Source organism: Oncorhynchus mykiss, chromosome 26, assembly GCF_057628025.1.
Source record: "Oncorhynchus mykiss isolate SJ-2025 chromosome 26, ASM5762802v1, whole genome shotgun sequence".
Classification (NCBI taxonomy): Eukaryota; Metazoa; Chordata; class Actinopteri; order Salmoniformes; family Salmonidae; genus Oncorhynchus; species Oncorhynchus mykiss.
In genome coordinates, this window is record NC_143047.1 from 47,520,918 (window position 1) to 47,537,316 (window position 16,399).

The 16,399-nt window shown below is 46.3% G+C and overlaps 1 protein-coding gene across 6 annotated transcripts in view; it reads right to left on the reverse strand.

Moving 5' to 3' along the window:
- The window catches only part of vps13c (vacuolar protein sorting 13 homolog C), a 238,197-nt gene that overhangs the window by 95,926 nt on the left and 125,872 nt on the right, over positions 1-16,399 (reverse strand). For 5 of the 6 annotated variants that reach the window (XM_090223330.1, XM_090223331.1, XM_090223329.1 and 2 more), the window contains 8 exons: positions 15,713-15,792; positions 10,629-10,688; positions 9,560-9,719; positions 6,412-6,531; positions 5,890-5,993; positions 5,598-5,765; positions 4,256-4,560; positions 1,842-1,986 (listed from right to left, as the gene is read on the reverse strand). In XM_090223330.1, coding sequence (XP_090079456.1) covers positions 1,842-1,986; positions 4,256-4,560; positions 5,598-5,765; positions 5,890-5,993; positions 6,412-6,531; positions 9,560-9,719; positions 10,629-10,688; positions 15,713-15,792 — 1,142 coding nt within the window. Of the gene's footprint in view, positions 1-1,841; positions 1,987-4,255; positions 4,561-5,455; positions 5,497-5,597; positions 5,766-5,889; positions 5,994-6,411; positions 6,532-9,559; positions 9,720-10,628; positions 10,689-15,712; positions 15,793-16,399 lie in introns of those variants that run through there. The other variant, XM_090223334.1, reaches the window with a different exon arrangement.

Here is a 16,399-nt window from a genome sequence, read left to right on the forward strand (position 1 = left end):
CAGAAGTCAGAAGTTAGTTAGTGTGACTAAATCATCAACGGTCAGCTGTTATGGTTTAATAAGGGACAAAGCTACTTCAAGTCTGAAGGAAGGGGATGACATTGCACAACTTACCAATACCATTCTCGAACCAGAGGTCAACCATCAATATGACTAAATCATGAAAGCTCAGCTATTATAACTTGAAGGAAATAGTTATTTCAGGTATCAGAGAGGGTGACATTACTACACGAGTGAAGATAACTTCAATCAGCTTCTCTGCTACAATACAAACATCTTGGTATCAAAACAGATCTTTATCTAACCACTCCTTTCGAGGGAAAGACATGATTGTAGTTACTGTTATCTCCTACCTTCATGGGCTGTGGGTCTCTGTCTACCTCTATGGTTCCTGTTAACTCCTACCTTCATGGTCTCTATCTACCTCTATGGTTCCTGTTAGCTCCTACCTTCATGGGTCTCTATCTACCTCTACAGTTAGTGTTAACTTCTACCTTCATGGTCTCTGTCTACCTCTATGGTTCCTGTTAGCTCCTACCTTCATGGTCTCTATCTACCTCTATGGTTCCTGTTAGCTCCTACCTTCATGGTCTCTATCTACCTCTATGGTTCCTGTTAGCTCGTACCTTCATGGTCTGTAGGTCTCCGTCTACCTCTATGGTTCCTGTTAGCTCCTAACCTTCATGGTCTCTGTCTACCTCTATGGTTCCTGTTAGCTCCTACCTTCATGGTCTCTATCTACCTCTATGGTTCCTGTTAGCTCCTACCTTCATGGTCTCTGTCTACCTCTATGGTTCCTGTTAGCTCCTACCTTCATGGTCTCTGTCTACCTCTATGGTTCCTGTTAACTCCTACCTTCATGGGTCTCTATCTACCTCTATGGTTCCTGTTAGCTCCTACCTTCATGGTCTCTGTCTACCTCTATGGTTCCTGTTAGCTCCTAACCTTCATGGTCTCTGTCTACCTCTATGGTTCCTGTTAGCTCCTACCTTCATGGTCTCTGTCTACCTCTATGGTTCCTGTTAGCTCCTGCCTTCATGGGTCTCTATCTACCTCTATGGTTCCTGTTAACTCCTACCTTCATGGTCTCTGTCTACCTCTATGGTTCCTGTTAACTCCTACCTTCATGGTCTCCGTCTAACTCTATGGTTCCTGTTAACTCCTGCCTTCATGGGTCTCTATCTACCTCTATGGTTCCTGTTAACTCCTACCTTCATGGTCTCTGTCTACCTCTATGGTTCCTGTTAACTCCTACCTTCATGGTCTCCGTCTAACTCTATGGTTCCTGTTATCTCCTACCTTCATGGGCTGTGGGTCTCTATCTACCTCTATGGTGGTTCCTGTTAGCTCCTACCTTCATGGTCTCTGTCTACCTCTATGGTTCCTGTTAGCTCCTAACCTTCATGGTCTCTATCTACCTCCATGGTTCCTGTTATCTCCTACCTTCATGGTCTCTATCTACCTCTATGGTTCCTGTTAGCTCCTAACCTTCATGGTCTCTGTCTACCTCTATGGTTCCTGTTAGCCTCTACCTTCATGGTCTCTGTCTACCTCTATGGTTCCTGTTATCTCCTACCTTCATGGTCTCTATCTACCTCTATGGTTCCTGTTATCTCCTACCTTCATGGTCTCTGTCTACCTCCATGGTTCCTGTTAGCCTCTAACTTCATGGTCTCTGTCTACCTCTATGGTTCCTGTTAACTCCTACCTTCATGGTCTCTATCTACCTCTATGGTTCCTGTTAGCTCCTGCCTTCATGGGTCTCTATCTACCTCTATGGTTCCTGATAGGTCCTACCTTCATGGTCTCCCTCTACCTCCATGGTTCCTGTTAGGTCCTACCTTCATGGGCTTGAGGTCTCCCTCTACCTCTACGGCGGCCATCTTCTGGTACCATGCTGCAGCCAGGTTCCTCTTCACTGTTAGGAGCAGGTTGACAGGCTCCAGCAGCTCGGTACTGGGCTGAGAGTCTTTTTCCATGTAAATCCTAATGAGAGAAAGCTAAATTATAGACAAGGCTAGTTAGACAACTTGTTTATTTAGCTACAGTATACAGTATTAGGGTGGTATCCAGACTTTCAAGCCATTCCTGTACCAACCCAGGGATGTAGCCAGCAGGCCATCTACTGTAGCCAGCAGGCCATGTATTGTAGCAAGCAGGCCATGTAGCCAGCAGGCCATGTATTGTAGCCAGCAGGCCATCTACTGTAGCCAGCAGGCCATGTACTGTAGCCAGCAGGCCATCTACTGTAGCCAGCAGGCCATCTACTGTAGCCAGCAGGCCATGTAGCCAGTAGGCCATTCTACTGTAGCCAGCAGGCCATTCTACTGTAGCCAGCAGGCCATTCTACTGTAGCCAGCAGGCCATCTACTGTAGCCAGCAGGCCATCTACTGTAGCCAGTAGGCCATTCTACTGTAGCCAGCAGGCCATGTATTGTAGCCAGCAGGCCATTCTACTGTAGCCAGTAGGCCATGTACTGTAGCCAGCAGGCCATGTATTGTAGCCAGCAGGCCATCTACTGTAGCCAGCAGGCCATGTACTGTAGCCAGCAGGCCATGTACTGTAGCCAGCAGGCCATCTACTGTAGCCAGCAGGCCATCTACTGTAGCCAGCAGGCCATCTACTGTAGCCAGCAGGCCATGTAGCCAGTAGGCCATTCTATTGTAGCCAGCAGGCCATCTACTGTAGCCAGCAGGCCATCTACTGTAGCCAGCAGGCCATTCTACTGTAGCCAGCAGGCCATGTATTGTAGCCAGCAGGCCATCTACTGTAGCCAACAGGCCATGTACTGTAGCCAACAGGCCATGTACTGTAGCCAACAGGCCATGTACTGTAGCCAACAGGCCATCTACTGTAGCCAGCAGGCCATCTACTGTAGCCAGCAGGCCATCTACTGTAGCCAGCAGGCCATCTACTGTAGCCAGCAGGCCATCTACTGTAGCCAGCAGGCCATCTACTGTAGCCAGCAGGCCATCTACTGTAGCCAACAGGCGATGTACTGTAGGCCGCAGGCCATGTAGGCAGCAGATCATGTAGCCAGCAGGCCATGTAACCAGCAGGCCATGTAGCCAGCAGGCCATGTAGCCAGCAGGCCATGTAGCCAGCAGGCCATGTAGCCAGCAGGCCATGTAGCCAGCAGGCCCTGTAGCCAGCAGGCCCTGTAGCCAGCAGGCCATGTAGCCAGCAGGCCATGTAGCCAGCAGGCCCTGTAGCCAGCAGGCCCTGTAGCCAGCAGGCCCTGTAGGCAGCAGGCCATGTAGCCAGCAGGCCATGTAGGCAGCAGGCCATGAAGGCAGCAGGGATATTGATCCAGGAGGGGACTGATTATTCCTGCTTCAACCAACCAAGCTAGTTCTTGCCATCTAGCCACTTAGCTAGGAAGTTACAAACCCCAAATGTATAGCTGGAAACCTGAGACAGATAGTTAACTTATAAGCAGAGGCGTAGAATGCAACCCCCTGAGCTTTATGGGCTCCACGCTGAATTATATATGATATGATATATACAGTATAGCGCCCGAGCCTATTCAGTAAGACCACGATTGAACCAAGCAGTTTCTCTGAGAACAAAGTCTTACAACTCAAAATCAAATGAATCAAATGTATTTATTTACGAAGCTCTTTTTACAACAGCAGTTGTGCTTATACAGAAACCACAGAAAGCAAGCAATGCAGATGTAGAGGCATTGGTGGCTAGGAAAAACTCCCTAGAAAAGGCAGGTAAGCTAGGATGAAACCTAGAGAGGGAACCAGGTTCTGAGGGTTGGCCAGTCCTCGTCAGGTTGTGCCGGGTCGACGTTATGAGAGGACTAACGGTAGTCAGAGGAGTTGGATAGCATTCATACAGATCTGGGACCAGGCATTAAACCCTTGCTTTCTGATCTGGGACCAGGCATTAAACCATTGCTTTCTGATCTGGGACCAGGCATTAAACCCTTGCTTTCTGATCTGGGACCAGGCATTTAACCCTTGCTTTCTGATCTGGGACCAGGCATTTAACCCTTGCTTTCTGATCTGGGACCAGACATTAAACCCTTGCTTTCTGATCTGGGACCAGGCATTTAACCCTTGCTTTCTGATCTGGGACCAGACATTAAACCCTTGCTTTCTGATCTGGGACCAGGCATTTAACCCTTGCTTTCTGATCTGGGACCAGACATTACACCCTTGCTTTCTGATCTGGGACCAGATATTAAACCCTTGCTTTCTGCACTGATGAAGCAAAAGACGACTGTGTTAAACAGAATGCACTGACCTGGACAGTTTGAGCTGTGTGAGCTGTACGTCCATGTGGTCAATGACAGCAGGAAGTGGACATCCCTCCACAGCAAGTAGAGAGAAGCTGTTGCCCACGGTGATGAGCCCCAGGTCAACCTCCAGTGCATTGTGTGAGGTGGAGGACTGAGGGATGATGATGAGAGGGGCCTTCAGCCTGATGTCCATGGAGAGACGGAAGCTCTTCTGGGCAAAGTCCCTGATGCTGGAGGCCGCCTTCTCTGCTGCCTGGGCCGTGGCCACACTCAGCGCGTCTTTGGCCGTCTGGAAGTTGTTGCTGAAATTCTAAAAGAGACGGAAAACATGGATGAGGGAAGTTCTTTAGCGGAAAGAGCACCAGAAAGGAATCAAAGTGGAGACCGAGCTAGGACGGCTAAACTTTCCGGGAACTTCTCATGTTTTCCCAGGAATCCCAGTCGGATGATTCCTGAAATTAGTAAGGTATCGCTGAACTGGGAATCATCCAACCAGGATTCCTGAAATTAGTAAGGTATCACTGAATGGGGACTCATCCAACCAGGATTCCTGAAATTAGTAAGGTATCACTGAACGGGGAATCATCCAACCAGGATTCCTGAAATTAGTAAGGTATCACTGAACGGGGAATCATCCAACCAGGATTCCTGAAATTAGTAAGGTATCACTGAACGGGGAATAATCCAACCAGGATTTCTGAAAAAACCCAGGAACTGAAGAAAGAGAGTCTCTGCACACTTAAATACAAAAATCAGCTTTAAATACTCAAGACCGTTGTCAGAGATTTCTCCAGGACCCACGCTGAGACTCACCAACTCCAGGACCCACGCTGAGACTCACCAACTCCAGTACCCACGCTGAGACTCACCAACTCCAGGACCCACGCTGAGACTCACCAACTCCAGGACCCACGCTGAGACTCAGTAACTCCAGTACCCACGCTGAGACTCACCAACTCCAGTACCCACGCTGAGACTCACCAACTCCAGGACCCACGCTGAGACTCACCAACTCCAGGACCCACGCTGAGACTCACCAACTCCAGGACCCACGCTGAGACTCACCAACTCCAGGACCCACGCTGAGACTCACCAACTCCAGGACCCACGCTGAGACTCAGCAACTCCAGTACCCACGCTGAGACTCACCAACTCCAGTACCCACGCTGAGACTCACCAACTCCAGTACCCACGCTGAGACTCACCAGCAAAGACATGACAAACTCCAGTACCCACGCTGAAACTCACCAACTCCAGTACCCACGCTGAGACTCACCAGCAAAGACATGACAAACTCCAGGACCCACGCTGAGACTCACCAACTCCAGTACCCACGCTGAGACTCACCAGCAAAGACATGACAAACTTGTGGAGGTAGACGACTTGGACACAGCCCACGTTGAGCTGGACCTTCCCGTCTGTCTTGGAGGTGTCTGCGTAGCCGGCTCCCTCTGTCGCCTTGGGGGTCAGACTCATACTGAAACTAAACACCTCGTCTCCTACGATAGAGATGGCCTGCAACGGAGAACCAAACCGTTAGCAGGTAAACTCAACTGCAATATTTCACCGGGGTTGAATGATATACTGTCGCATCTCCCTCCGTCACTGAAATCTTTCGTGGTTTTACTTCGTGACTTACCTTCTTGTGAATACCTTTTGGGTCAACATTAATGACGATGAAATCCCGAAGGCGGGCGGAGATGTGGGTTTGAGGCCCTTGCATCAGGAGGGATCCATTGAAACCTGTACAACAAGATAAAATGTTGATCTGATGCTAACATCAATTCAGAAAAACGTCAACAGCAAACCACACAAGCACAAGACACTTAAATAACCCCCCCAAAAAATATTTTTGGGACGTTCATCATATACAAACCTTGGCTGAAATCCCTTACGAAAGCCCTAGATGATAATCAAATGTAAGTGTAGCTGTATAAAAGACAACATTGTGTAGCCTATGAGCTCTGTACGGGCCCCTGAGCGTTCTGTACGGGCCCCTGAGGGTTCTGTACGGGCCCCTGAGGGTTCTGAGGGTTCTGTACGGGCCCCTGAGGGTTCTGTACGGGCCCCTGAGGGTTCTGTACGGGCCCTGAGGGTTCTGTACGGGCCCCTGAGGGTTCTGTACGGGCCCCTGAGGGTTCTGTCAGGGTTCTGTCAGCACCTTGTATCTTGATGTCAGCCATGTTGCAGTTCTGATCACACACTAGGACGTTGAACGCCCCCAGCTGCATCATCACCTTCAGGTCGACGACATCACCGTCCGACGGAGAAGCTAGAGCCGCTGTCATGGAAACGGACAGAAAGTCACACGATGATTTCGCTATTGGTTGACCAACCAAAAGAGACATGTAAGATAGTCCCCCTTAGGCCTTCAGAATCTGTTATATCTAATGAAATGAATGGTACGTTTTCATTACTAACACGTGAAAACCAATACAAAAAAAATATATATATATATATAAAAGGCACTTGAAACTCTCGACCGCTCCACATATGTTAATGGGCGCCTGTTCGGTCCTCCTTTTCCTGTAGTCCACAATCATCTCCTTTTGTCTTGCTCACGTTGAGGGAGAGGTTGTTGTCCTGGCATCACACTGCCAGGTCTCTGACCTCCTCCCTATTGGCCGTCTCATCGTTGTCGGTGATCAGGCCTAACGACTGTTGTGTCCTTAGCAAACTTAATGATGGTGTTGGAGTCGTGTTTAGCCACACAGTCGTGGGTGAACAGGGAGTAGAGGAGGGGACTAAGCATGCACCCCTGAGGGGCCCCAGTGTTGAGGATCAGCATGGCAGACATGTTGTTGCCTACCCTCACCACCTTCGGATTCAATGGCAATCAACAGTCCACTCTGGCCATTTAACCAGGTCACCAGATTGACCTGCTGACACAGCTCAACGATCAACAGTCCACTTGGAGTGGTCCTCTGGCCTTCATTAAACCAGGTCACCAGATTGACCTGCTGACACAGCTCAATGATCAACAGTCCACTTGGAGTGGTCCTCTGGCCTTCATTAAACCAGGTCACCAGATTGACCTGCTGACACAGCTCAACGATCAACAGTCCACTTGGAGTGGTCCTCTGGCCTTCATTAAACCAGGTCACCAGATTGACCTGCTGACACAGCTCAACGATCAACAGTCCACTTGGAGTGGTCCTCTGGTCTTCATTAAACCAGGTCACCAGATTGACCTGCTGACACAGCTCAATGATCAACAGTCCACTTGGAGTGGTCCTCTGGCCTTCATTAAACCAGGTCACCAGATTGACCTGCTGACACAGCTCAATGATCAACACTCCACTTGGAGTGGTCCTCTGGCCTTCATTTAACCAGGTCACCAGATTGACCTGCTGACACAGCTCAACGATCAACAGTCCACTTGGAGTGGTCCTCTGGCCTTCATTAAACCAGGTCACCAGATTGACCTGCTGACACAGCTCAATGATCAACAGTCCACTTGGAGTGGTCCTCTGGCCTTCATTAAACCAGGTCACCAGATTGACCTGCTGAAACAGCTCAGTGATCCCTATCCGAGGTGTGTACGCAGACGTCGAGGCTGAGTGTGAAAGTGGGTAATGTTTTAGCAGGATGTGGGTGTTTACTTGACATGGCTAAGAGGCCTCTAATCTCATCTACTAACCACGGCTCTGTTTTTCCATCTGTTTATGGGGCAAGATCAAGTCTACAGGATGCAGGGTGTAGGTAGGGTGTGTGTGTATGTACAGTGGGCATTCAGAAAGTATTCAGACCAATTAACTTTTTACACATTTTGTTAAGTTACAGCCTCATTCTAAAATGGATTAAATACATCCATTTACACACAGTCCACATAATGACAAAATAAAAAAACATAAATAACTTATGTATTATGTAACTTAAGTATTCAGACCCTTTGCTATGAGACTTGAAATTGAGCTCAGGTGTTAACCTTCACCACTCAGAATGAAGACCTAACCTTCACCACTCAGAATGAAGACCTAACCTTCACCACTCAGAATGAAGACCTAACCTTCACCACTCAGAATGAACACCTAACCTTCACCACTCAGAATGAACACCTAACCTTCACCACTCAGAATGAACACCTAACCTTCACCACTCAGAATGAACACCTAACCTTCACCACTCAGAATGAACACCTAACCTTCACCACTCAGAATGAAGACCTAACCTTCACCACTCAGAATGAAGACCTAACCTTCACCACTCAGAATGAAGACCTAACCTTCACCACTCAGAATGAACACCTAACCTTCACCACTCAGAATGAAGACATAACCTTCACCACTCAGAATGAAGACCTAACCTTCACCACTCAGAATGAAGACCTAACCTTCACCACTCAGAATGAAGACCTAACCTTCACCACTCAGAATGAAGACCTAACCTTCACCACTCAGAATGAAAACCTAACCTTCCCACCACCCAGAATGAATACCTAACCTTCCCCACTCAGAATGAATACCTAACCTTCCCCACTCAGAATGAATACCTAACCTTCACCACTCAGAATGAAGACATAACCTTCACCACTCAGAATGAAGACCTAACCTTCACCACTCAGAATGAACACCTAACCTTCACCACTCAGAATGAACACCTAACCTTCACCACTCAGAATGAAGACCTAACCTTCACCACTCAGAATGAAGACCTAACCTTCACCACTCAGAATGAAGACCTAACCTTCACCACTCAGAATGAAGACCTAACCTTCACCACTCAGAATGAAAACCTAACCTTCCCACCACCCAGAATGAATACCTAACCTTCCCCACTCAGAATGAATACCTAACCTTCCCCACTCAGAATGAATACCTAACCTTCACCACTCAGAATGAAGACATAACCTTCACCACTCAGAATGAAGACCTAACCTTCACCGCTCAGAATGAACACCTAACCTTCACCACTCAGAATGAACACCTAACCTTCACCGCTCAGAATGAACACCTAACCTTCACCACTCAGAATGAAGACATAACCTTCACCACTCATAATGAAGACCTAACTTTCACCGCTCAGAACGAATACCTAACCTTCACCACTCAGAATGAGTTGATTCTGTATGAACAGAAACGAGGAAAACGAGGACATCTCGCTGGTATAAAGTATGTCTACTGACTTGATGAAGAAAGGCCTTCCTCTCCTTGACCTTGTGCCTAGTTTCCTTCTAAGATGAGTGCAGGCTGTTGAGTGTGTGTATGCTTATAGTGTGTGTCCGTCTGTATGTTTGTGTGTGTGTGTGTGTGTGTGTAAATCTGTACAGTGTGTGTTGTGTCCTTCTGTAAAGTATATTGTGTGTTTACTTGACTTGGCGGAGATGGCTCTGCTGCTCTCCTCAGACTTCTGCTTAGGCTCCTCTGGTGAGGGGGGCAGGCTGCCGGAGGACAGGGCAGAAGACAGGAAGTCTATGGTGGAGAGGAGAGCCTCCGTGTGAAGCAGTAGATCCAGGGAGGTGAAGGTCACCTACAGGAGGGGGAGACGGGGAGAGAGAGAGTAGAGAGAGAGAGAAGAGAGTTGAGAGAGAAGAGATTAGAGAGAGAGTAGAGAAAGAGTAGAGAGAGAGTAGAGAAAGAGTAGAGAGTAGAGAGAGTAGAGAAAGGGGAGAGAGAGTAGAGAGAGAGAGAGAGAGAGAGAGAGGGAGAGAGAGAGAAAGAAAGAGAGTAGAGAAAGAGGAGAGAGAGTAGAGAGAGAGAGAGAGAGAGAGAGAGAAAGAAAGAGAGTAGAGAAAGGGGAGAGAGAGAGAGAGAGAGAGAGCGTAGAGAAAGGGGAGAGAGAGAGGGAGGGGAAAGAGAAAGAGAGAGTAGAGAGAGAGTAGAGAAAGGGGAGAGAGAGAGAGTAGAGAGAGTAGAGAGAGTAGAGAAAGGGGAGAGAGAGAGAGTAGAGAGTAGAGAGAGAGTAGAGAGAGAGTAGAGAGAGAGTAGAGAGAGAGTAGAGAGAGAGGGGAAAGAGAGAGAGAGAGAGAGGGGAAAGAGAGAGAGAGAGGGGAAAGGGGGGAGAGAGCGAGGGGAAAGAGAAAGAGAGAGAGCCACTTAACCAAGTCACATGGACTGTGATGATCAGACAGTAAATCAAACGAGCCCTTTGAGGTCTTAAGAGAACAGGAAGATGTCGTCAGGCTTCACAGACCTCTCAGATCCCCATTCAACAACCAGCAGGCTACATTACCACGGCCGCTGCATTTACAAAGGATGCCAGTGAAGGCATAATGTTGTATCTAACATAGACACATATCAGAGCCTTTCCCAGCATTACAACTAGTTCATGCTAGCTTAAAAACAACTGGTTGGAGTCTGGTTGAAATTATGTCATTTTAATTTTGCCCGCTTGGGTGTATAGGACGAATAAATAAACCGTTTAGACATCATTACTTACATTGATCATCTGCTCAGTATTCTTGTGAACAGTGGCAAAGTTTGGCCTATTTCTGTCAGCCTGAGAAGAAAGAAAACAACAAATCAATTAGCAGTCATTTAGGGGTAATGGAAACACAAATCAATTAGCAGTCATTTAGAGGTAATGGAAACAAATCAATTAGCAGTCATTTAGAGGTAATGGAAACACAAATCAATTAGCAGTCATTTAGGAGTAATGGAAACACAAATCAATTAGCAGTCATTTAGGAGTAATGGAAACAAATCAATTAGCAGTCATTTAGGAGTAATGGAAACAAATCAATTAGCAGTCATTTAGGAGTAATGGAAACAAATCAATTAGCAGTCATTTAGGAGTAATGGAAACACAAATCAATTAGCAGTCATTTAGGAGTAATGGAAACACAAATCAATTAGCAGTCATTTAGGAGTAATGGAAACACAAATCAATTAGCAGTCATTTAGGAGTAATGGAAACACAAATCAATTAGCAGTCATTTAGGAGTAATGGAAACACAAATCAATTAGCAGTCATTTAGGAGTAATGGAAACACAAATCAATTAGCAGTCATTTAGGAGTAATGGAAACACAAATCAATTAGCAGTCATTTAGGAGTAATGGAAACACAAATCAATTAGCAGTCATTTAGGAGTAATGGAAACACAAATCAATTAGCAGTCATTTAGGAGTAATGGAAACACAAATCAATTAGCAGTCATTTAGGAGTAATGGAAACACAAATCAATTAGCAGTCATTTAGGAGTAATGGAAACACAAATCAATTAGCAGTCATTTAGGAGTAATGGAAACACAAATCAATTAGCAGTCATTTAGGAGTAATGGAAACACAAATCAATTAGCAGTCATTTAGGAGTAATGGAAACACAAATCAATTAGCAGTCATTTAGGAGTAATGGAAACAAATCAATTAGCAGTCATTTAGGAGTAATGGAAACAAATCAATTAGCAGTCATTTAGGAGTAATGGAAACACAAATCAATTAGCTGTCATTTAGGAGTAATGGAAACACAAATCAATTAGCAGTCATTTAGGAGTAATGGAAACACAAATCAATTAGCAGTCATTTAGGAGTAATGGAAACAAATCAATTAGCAGTCATTTAGGAGTAATGGAAACAAATCAATTAGCAGTCATTTAGGAGTAATGGAAACAAATCAATTAGCAGTCATTTAGGAGTAATGGAAACACAAATCAATTAGCTGTCATTTAGGAGTAACGGAAACACAAATCAATTAGCAGTCATTTAGGAGTAACGGAAACACAAAATCGATCACTATCACAAAACATTAGCAGTCGTTTAAATGCTCAAAATAACACAACGTAGACTTTGACCAGACCTCCTCCTGATCCTTAGAGACACTGCTTTGTTAACTAGGACCACTGGCTTCTAACAACCATTCATTTAGGAAGGTTATATCAACACGTACATCTCACTGAGAAACCCACTGACGGTCATGTTGTCAGGCTGGACGCCAGGCACCACCAAGTCTGGAGTGGGCTCTAGGCCGTGTCTGAAATGGAACCCTACTCCTATATAGTGCACTACTTGTAGCATAGGGCTCTGGTTAGAAGTAGTGCACTGCATAGGGAATATGGTGCCATTTGGGACACAACCCAGGTCTGGAGAGTGCCCTGGTCTATTGTGTTGATAATGACAGAGACAAACAGTGAGAATGTAATGCCCGTCTTGTACAGCATCTCTATAATGAGATTGAGGTTACGGGGTTGAAGATGACATATCTGGGTTGTATTGACACCAGAGCCTGCTGCCTGGCACATATGTCCACAGAGAGAGGACATATGGCTGGGGGGTTTCTGAACAGAAAACATGTCCACAGAGAGAGGACATATGGCTGGGGGTTTCTGAACAGAGAACATGTCCACAGAGAGAGGACATACGGCTGGGGGGTTTCTGAACAGAGAACATGTCCACAGAGAGAGGACATATGGCTGGGGGGTTTCTGAACAGAGAACATGTCCACAGAGAGAGGACATATGGCTGGGGGTTTCTGAACAGAGAACATGTCCACAGAGAGAGGACATATGGCTGGGGGTTTCTGAACAGAGAACATGTCCACAGAGAGAGGACATATGGCTGGGGGGTTTCTGAACAGAGAACATGTCCACAGAGAGAGGACATATGGCTGGGGGTTTATGAACAGAGAACATGTCCACAGAGAGAGGACATATGGCTGGGGGTTTCTGAACAGAGAACATGTCCACAGAGAGAGGACATATGGCTGGGGGTTTCTGAACAGAGAACATGTCCACAGAGAGAGGACATATGGCTGGGGGTTTCTGAACAGAGAACATGTCCACAGAGAGAGGACATATGGCTGGGGGTTTCTGAACAGAGAACATGTCCACAGAGAGAGGACATATGGCTGGGGGTTTATGAACAGAGAACATGTCCACAGAGAGAGGACATAGGGTTTCTGAACAGAGAACATGTCCACAGAGAGAGGACATATGGCTGGGGGGTTTCTGAACAGCTACAATACTGTATCATTAAATAGAACTACAGTACAATGACCATGGGGATTCTGGGAAAGCGCCTCTTTGCATTTCGAAGAATTCATGTCTGAATTTCCTATTTTAGGAAAGGCTCATAAAAGGTGATTAGGAGTAGGAGGAAAACAAGCACTGCATAGAGCCCTGTGTTTTACAAGGCTTTAAGAACAATAACAATAAGCATCCCCGCAGGAGGCCTTTTGCCTTTTGGTAGGTCGTCATTGTAAATAAAGATTTGTTCTTAACTGACTTGCCTAGTTAAATAAAGGTTCAATAAAAGGTTAAATAAAATAAAATCTGAGTTAGTGTGGACTTTAGGAAGAACTCTCAATCTTTATGCAGCCAATGAATACCCAGTCTATACCTCTAGCCAATGAACACACAGAACACAAGGTAGTACAGCCCTCTAACCCAGTCTATACCTCTAGCCCAGTCTATACCTCTAGCCAATGAACACACAGAACACAAGGTAGTATAGACTGTACTACAGGGCTGTACTAGAGGTATAGACTGGGCTCGAGGTATAGACTGGGCTAGAGGTATAGACTGGGCTAGAGGTATAGACTGGGCTAGAGGTATAGACTGGGCTAGAGGTATAGACTGGGCTAGAGGGCTGTACTAGAGGTATAGATTGGGCTAGAGGGCTGTACTAGAGGTATAGACTGGGCTAGAGGTATAGACAGGGCTAGAGGGCTGTACTAGAGGTATAGACTGGGCTAGAGGTCTGCACTAGAGGTATAGACTGGGCTAGAGGTATAGACTGGGCTAGAGGACTGTACTAGAGGTATAGACTGGGCTAGAGGTATAGACCGGGCTAGAGGGCTGTACTAGAGGTATAGACTGTGCTAGAGGGCTGTACTAGAGGTATATACTGTGCTAGAGGGCTGTACTAGAGGTATAGACTGGGCTAGAGGGCTGTACTAGAGGTATAGACTGGGCTAGAGGGCTGTACTAGAGGTATAGACTGGGCTAGAGGTATAGACTGGGCTAGAGGTATAGACTGGGCTAGAGGTATAGACTGGGCTAGAGGTATAGACTGGGCTAGAGGTATAGACTGGGCTAGAGGGCTGTACTAGAGGTATAGACTGGGCTAGAGGGCTGTACTTAGAGGTATAGACTGGGCTAGGGGGCTTTACTAGAGGTATAGACTGAGCTAGAGGTATAGAATGGGCTAGAGGTATAGACTGGACTAGAGGTATAGACTGGACTAGAGGTATAGAATGGGCTAGAGGTATAGGATGGGCTAGAGGTATAGACAGGGCTAGAGGTATAGACCGGGCTAGAGGTATAGACCGGGCTAGAGGGCTGTACTAGAGGTATAGACTGTGCTAGAGGGCTGTACTAGAGGTATAGACTGGGCTAGAGGGCTGTACTAGAGGTATAGACTGGGCTAGAGGTCTGCACTAGAGGTATAGACTGGGCTAGAGGTATAGACCGGGCTAGAGGACTGGGCTAGAGGTATAGACCGGGCTAGAGGGCTGTACTAGAGGTATAGACTGGGCTAGAGGGCTGTACTGGAGGTATAGACTGGGCTAGAGGTATAGACTGGGCTAGAGGTATAGACTGGGCTAGAGGGCTGTACTAGAGGTATAGACTGAGCTAGAGGTATAGAATGGGCTAGAGGCATAGACTGGACTAGAGTTATAGACTGGACTAGAGGTATAGAATGGGCTAGAGGTATAGACTGGGCTAGAGGTATAGACTGGGCTAGAGCTATAGACTGGGCTAGAGGGCTATGCTAGAGGTATTGACCGGGCTAGAGGTATAGACTTTACTAGAGGGCTGTGCTAGAGGTATAGACTGGGCTAGAGGTATAGACTTTACTAGAGGGCTGTGCTAGAGGTATAGACTGGGCTAAATGTATAGACTGTACTAGAGGGCTGTGCTAGAGGTATAGACTGGGCTAGAGGTATAGACTTTACTAGAGGGCTGTGCTAGAGGTATAGACTGGGCTAAAGGTATAGACTGTACTAGAGGGCTGTGCTAGAGGTATAGACTGGGCTAGAGGTATAGACCGCGCTAAACTGCTCTTTCCATGACAGACTGACCAGGTGATTACAGGTGAAAGATATGATCCCTTATTGATGTCTCTTGTTAAATCCACTTCAATTAGTGTAGAAGAAGGGGAGGAGACAGGGTTAAAGAAGGACTTTTAAATCTTGAGACAATTGAGACATGGATTGTGTATGTGGGCCATTCAGAGGGTGAACGGGAAAGACAACATATTTACGTGTCTTTTAACAGGGTATGATAGTAGGTGCCAGGCGCACCGGTTTGTGTCAAGACCTGCAATGCTGCTGGGTTTTTCCCACTGAACAGTTTCCTGTGTGTGTATCAAGAATGTTCCACCACCCAAAGGACATCCAACCAACTTGACACAACTGTAGGAAGCATTGGAGTCAACGTGGGCCAGCATCCCTGTGGAACGCTTTGACACCTTGCAGAGTACATGACCCGACGAAATGAGGCTGTTCTGAGGGAGAAAGGGAGTGCAAGACAATATTAGGAAGGTGTACACTCAGTGTATAACAAAATCAATAGGCATGTCCCACCTTGAAGTATTCCACTTTGAGAAGGTCAGCGCCTGACTCCACAGAGGAACTGATCAGACACAGTGGTTCACCGTTGGAATCTAGAAAACAGTCAATTGAAAATCAAATGGCTTTCTGATTTACCAACTAGAACACTGGGATGTATTTCATTCCTAACCAGAATGACCAGACCAGTTTAAATCATGGTAACTACTGTAGTCCTAACCAGAATGACCAGACCAGTTTAAAATCATGGTAACTACTGTATTCCTGACCAGAATGTCATGGTAACTACTGTATTCCTAACCAGAATGACCAGACCAGTTTAAATCATGGTAACTACTGTATTCCTAACCAGAATGACCTGACCAGTTTAAATCATGGTAACTACTGTATTCCTAACCAGAATGTCATGGTAACTACTGTATTCCTAACCAGAATGTCATGGTAACTACTGTATTCCTAACCAGAATGTCAGACCAGTTTAAATCATGGTAACTACTGTATTCCTAACCAGAATGACCAGACCACTTTAAATCATGGTAACTACTGTATTCCTAACCAGAATGTCATGGTAACTACTGTATTCCTAACCAGAATGTCAGACCAGTTTAAATCATGGTAACTACTGTATTCCTAACCAGAATGTCATGGTAACTACTGTATTCCTAACCAGAATGTCATGGTAACTACTGTATTCCTAACCAG